The sequence below is a fragment of the Dasypus novemcinctus genome, chromosome 7 (assembly GCF_030445035.2).
Source record: "Dasypus novemcinctus isolate mDasNov1 chromosome 7, mDasNov1.1.hap2, whole genome shotgun sequence".
Lineage (NCBI taxonomy): Eukaryota > Metazoa > Chordata > Mammalia > Cingulata > Dasypodidae > Dasypus > Dasypus novemcinctus.
In genome coordinates this window covers 3,299,307-3,304,547 of record NC_080679.1, presented here as the reverse complement: position 1 = coordinate 3,304,547, position 5,241 = coordinate 3,299,307, and the positions used below count along the sequence as shown (strand labels likewise).

Below are 5,241 nucleotides of genomic sequence, written 5' to 3'. Positions count from 1 at the left end.
TTTCCAGGCCAACATCTCAGACTCCCGTGGAATGAGGGCCCAGTGCATACTTACTATTTAATTAATCAGAATAAATGCTCCCTTTCAGGCCACTCTGAGCTCACCTGCAAAGAAAACAGGTGGCTACTGTCCCTCTGAGTCAGAGCACACACCAATGGTCCCAAAGCTTCAGGGGCACATGGGACAACCAACTTGACCTTCTCCCCCAACTGTCTCCTGCCTCCTCTCTGCTGACTGTGTACAAGCCCAGGGCCATGACTCTCCACAGAGATGGAAACTTCTCGGTAGTCTCCCAGCAAGAGTTTGTACTGGTGGGATTTGAGGGTGGCCCTGAGACCCAAACCCTTCTCTTCGTGGTGTTCCTAGCCATCTACGTGATCACTGTCCTGGGGAACCTCACCATGATCGTGGTCATCACCCTGGATGCCCGCCTTCACTCCCCCATGTACTTCTTCCTCAAGAACCTCTCCTTCCTGGACCTGTGCTACTCATCTGTCATCGCCCCCAAGACACTCATCAATTTCTTCTCCTCCACCAGGCTCATCACTTTTGCAGGTTGTGCCACCCAGTTCTTCCTCTTTTCCCTTATGGGTACCACTGAGACATTTCTGTTGACTGTTATGGCCTATGACCGCTTCATGGCCATCTGCAGCCCATTGTGCTACCCCATCACCATGCGCCCTTCAACCTGTGCCTGCCTGGTGATGGGCTCCTATTGTGGAGGCTTCGTCAATTCTATCGTGCAGACCAGCTTCACGTTCCGCCTCCCGTTCTGCAGCTCCCATCGCATCAACCACTTCTTCTGTGACTTGCCTCCCCTGCTCCGGCTAGCCTGCACTGACACAGCTCTCAACAAGCTGGTCATGATTGGACTCTGTGGGCTCATCATTGTGGGCACCACACTCGTGGTCATAGTGTCCTACAGCTACATCATCGTGACCATCCTCAGGATGCGCTCCACGGCTGGGCGACATAAGTTGTTCTCCACCTGTGGCTCCCACATGACTGCAGTCTCCCTTTTTTATGGAACCCTCTTTATCATGTATGCCCAGCCAGGAGCTGTGGATTCCATGAAGCAGGGCAAGGTTGTGTCCATCTTCTATACCCTGGTCATCCCAATGCTCAACCCCCTCATCTATAGTCTGAGGAACAAGGATGTGAAGGAGGCTCTGAGGAGGCTGTGCCACAAACATGTGGCCATGTGAAGGAAGGTGGATGGGAAGAAATGGGTCCTGAGAGCTGGAAGCAACCTCAGAGTGTCACTGGGTGAACTTTGAGGAATCCATCCTTTCACTCATTCCAGGCATCTTGACAACATTAGGGAGTAGGAATTTATGTGAGCTACAAAGATAATGAATCATGTTCTTTGACACTAAAAAATGAATGATCCTTTTTGAAACAATGACCCAAACACTGGAAGTTTGAGCAAACAGTGTGAAAAGTAAAATGCAGAATACCTGAAGCAAGGTGTGAGTCAAACTCTCCACATCTGCCAGTGTCAATGTATAAATAGCCAGGCTCTCTGGCCTTCTTGTATTCCATTAATATGAATCTGCTGTGATCATGTGGTCAAAGAGCATCCCCAAGGCATCCTAGAAGGGAGCTTCAAAGACATAAGCCTGTGGTTACCAAATGATATTTAGGGAGCTTTCTAAGAAGATGCTTCTGGCTTAGTGAATTAGAGTTGCTTACCTGCACCCTGTCCTTCCATAAGAAATGCTGAAGCCCTTCCACAGATGAAGTGTGCTCCCCACTTCAGAGCTTGTCCTGGGATTCTCCAGAAATTATCAGCTGGCTCCAAAGCTCCAGATGCAACATGAGGTGTGGCTGGTAGTCAACATTCAACTGAACCTATAACCCCAGTTGGCAGGAGATGGCATTACAGCTACTCACCCTTGTGTGTACCTGGGCACAACACTTGGAGTCTTCTAATTCATTCTAGCACATCTTGCCCATCAATGGACATTTCACCAATGCCTCTCCCACATAAACACAGCCATTACATCTGGGTCTGTTTCCCTCTCATAGGGCTAAATGCAAAGCATTTGGAAATTATCCTTATTTAGAAACAAATTATTCATTTGTAAGTGGACAGTTAGAATGTGTTCATATACGTGCATGTCTTAAATTGATAGACTCTATCATTTGAGCAATTTTAGGGTTATACAGAAAAATTGAGTAGAAAATGCAGAATGTTCCCCTATTTGCTTTCCCCTCATCAACCCTGTGCACTTTGTCCCGTTAGTAACATCTTACATCTGTGAGGTCCTTGTGTTAAAACTGACAAAATGATCTTGACCCATTAGCTCTAACTAAAGTCCTTAGACTTCCAAAGGTTATCCTTCAGATTGTACAGTTCTATGTGTTGAAAAATGATGTCAGGTCTGCACAATTACAGGATTGCTCAGAATATTTTTCCTGCCTAAAAATACCCTATGCTCCACCTGTCTTTTCCTCCCTCCTTTCCCTGAACATTTGGCAACCACTGATATTTCACTTTCTCTATGGTTTTGCCATTTCCAGAATTTCAAATAGTTGCAACCTGACAGTATATAACCTTTTCAGACTGGCTTCCTTCACTTAATTCTATGCATTTGCGGTAACTCTGTGTCTTTCACTGCTTTATAGCTCATCCTCTTTCATCACTGAATAATATTACATTTTATGCAAATACCATTAATTGTTTACCCATATACTTATTTGAGGGACATCTTGGTTGCTTCCAATTTTTGCCAGTTATGAATAAAGCTGCTATACACATTCCCATGTATTTTTGAATAAACAATAGTATGGTAAATACTAGGTGCTTTATTGCTTGGTCATATGTTCAGACTATATTTAGCCTTGTAGAAAAAACTGCTAGATTGTGCTCTAATGTGCCATTTTGCCTTCCCACAGCAACGAATGAGAATTCCTTTTACTGTACATCCTTGCTGGTATGAGATGTTTTCAGTGTTTTTGGATTTCAGTAAGATGAAAATATGTGTAGGGGCATCTCGTTGTGATTTTAACTTGCAACGCCTTGCAGACATGATGTTGAGCATCTTTTCATGTGATTATTGTCAACTTTATATCGCCTTTGGTGAGATATCTGTACAGATTTTATGCTCACTATTTAATTGGGCTGTATTTTTCTTATTGTTGAGTGTATCTGTTCCCTGTATATTTTAAGTCTTTTGTCAGATATGTGTTTTGCAAATATTTCTCTCAGTTAATAGTTGTTTTGTCATTTTCTTAACAGTTTTTTTTCACAGATTTTACTTCTAATTAAGTCTAAATTAACATTTTTTCTTTCATACATTGTGTTTTTGGGGCTAAATCATCATTAAACCAAGGTCATCCCATATGCTATTTTCCAATGCTTTCTAAATTTGCATTTTACATTTAGGTCTATTCTCCAGTTTGAATTAATTTATGTGAAAGGTGTAAGTTTAGTGTCTGGAATTATTTTTTCAGATGGATGTCTGGTTATCCCACCACCATTGGTTGAAAATCTCTGTGCATTTTCACATGAATACATAACACTCTCAGAACTGCCCAGAATAAGGTAGAGATGCAGTGAGTTTTGTTGACGAGTTCCTTGTGCCCTCAGACCAATGGTCTGCCAGGCAGTTAGCCAATATTCTGACTTCTATTACCACAAATCAGTTTGTCAGAATTTGAATTTCACATAAATAAGAAATACACAATGTGTGTCTGATGTCCTCGGCTTAACATAATATCCATAATTTCACAGATTTTTTTTGCATGCATTAGTAATTCATTCTTTTCCTTTGGTTTTAGTATCCTAGTGAATGAATATTTGCTTATTTCCAGTTGGGGTCACTAATCACACTGTTAGGAGCACTCTTTTCTTTTTAAGATTTATTTAATTTATTTATTTCTCTCCCTTTGGTTGTTTTTGTGCTCACTGTCTGCTCGTGGTGTGCTCGTCTTCTTTTCCAGGAGGTACTGGGTACTGAACCCAGGGTTTCTCAAGTGGAAGGGAAGCACCATATCGCTTGAGCCACTTCTGCTCCCTCAAGAGGACTCTTGAAAATATTTTTTGGTCATCTATGAGCTCATTTACTTTTGGCAATGGATCAAGAAAGAGAATTGCTTTTGTGTTGTATATGTCTTTACCATTCGTAAGAAATGATACATAGAGTTAATCTACCCAACAAAATCAGAACATAATTCTTTTCTAGTTTATTTGGATCATTCTCTAGGATAGGCCATATTTAAGTTATAAGCAGACCTGAATAAAACATAAAAGATTGAAATCATGCAATATCTCTTCTCCAACCACAATGGAATGAAAACAGAAATCAATGACACAGGGGTAAATGGAAAATGCACTGGTATGTGGAAATTAATATACTGCTCAAAAAACAACAGGGTAATGAAGTGAAAAGAGAAACTAGTAAATATCTTGAAATGAATGTAAACAAACACAACACATACTAAAATGTACAGGATGCTGCAAAGCCACCGTACGAGGGGGTGCTTATAGGTCTTAATGCTCACATTTACAAAAAACAAACATCTCAAATCACTAACCTAGCCTTGCGCTGAATGTAACTACAAACAAAATAGCAAACTAAATATAAAAACAGGCCAAAGTAAGGAAATAACAAAGATTAGAGTGGAGGTAAATGAAAAAGAGATCAGAAAAACAAAATAGAGAATCAAACCAAAGTTGGTTCTTCGAAAAGATCATTAAAATTGCCACACCTTTAGCTAGACTGAAAAATTAAATGAGATGATGCAAATAACTACAATCAAAACTGAAAAGGAAGATAATACTACCAACCCCACATAAATACCAAGGATTATAAGAGGATTCTATTAGTTATTGCATACCAACATTTAGGTAACCTGGGTGGTATGGACAAATTCTTAGAAACACAAAAATTATCTAAATTAAACCAAGAAGAAATAGAAGACCTCAACAGACCAAGAGCAAGTAAAGACATTGAATGAATACTCAAAAATACCTCACAACAAAGAAAAGTCCAGGACTGGAAGCTCTCACTGGTGAATTTTACCAAACATTCAGAGAATCTTGCTTTAATTCTACCAAAAATTTGGAGAGGGGGAAACACTCCCTAACTTTTACTATAAATCTGCATCACTCTGATACCAAAGTCAGGTAACATTATCACAAGGAAAGAAAATTACAGCCCAATATTCTTGTGGATATAGATGCAAAAATCCTCATGAAAATAGTATAAAACTCAATCCAACAGTAAATTAGAGATT

At 40.3% G+C, this 5,241-nt stretch overlaps 1 protein-coding gene across 1 annotated transcript; it reads left to right on the top strand.

Annotated features, from left to right (window-relative positions):
* Nucleotides 1-254: 254 nt before the first annotated feature.
* Nucleotides 255-1,205, top strand: LOC101442349 (olfactory receptor 9S13-like). Its single transcript, XM_004479524.2, has one exon. The coding sequence runs from the start codon at nt 255-257 to the stop codon at nt 1,203-1,205; it is 951 nt and encodes a 316-aa protein (XP_004479581.2).
* The last annotated feature ends 4,036 nt before the right edge of the window (nt 1,206-5,241 follow it).

Coding starts and splice junctions, on each gene's coding strand:
- LOC101442349 (XM_004479524.2), top strand. CDS start 255: ATGACTCTCCACAGAGATGGAAACTTCTCGGTAGTCTCCCAGCAAGAG.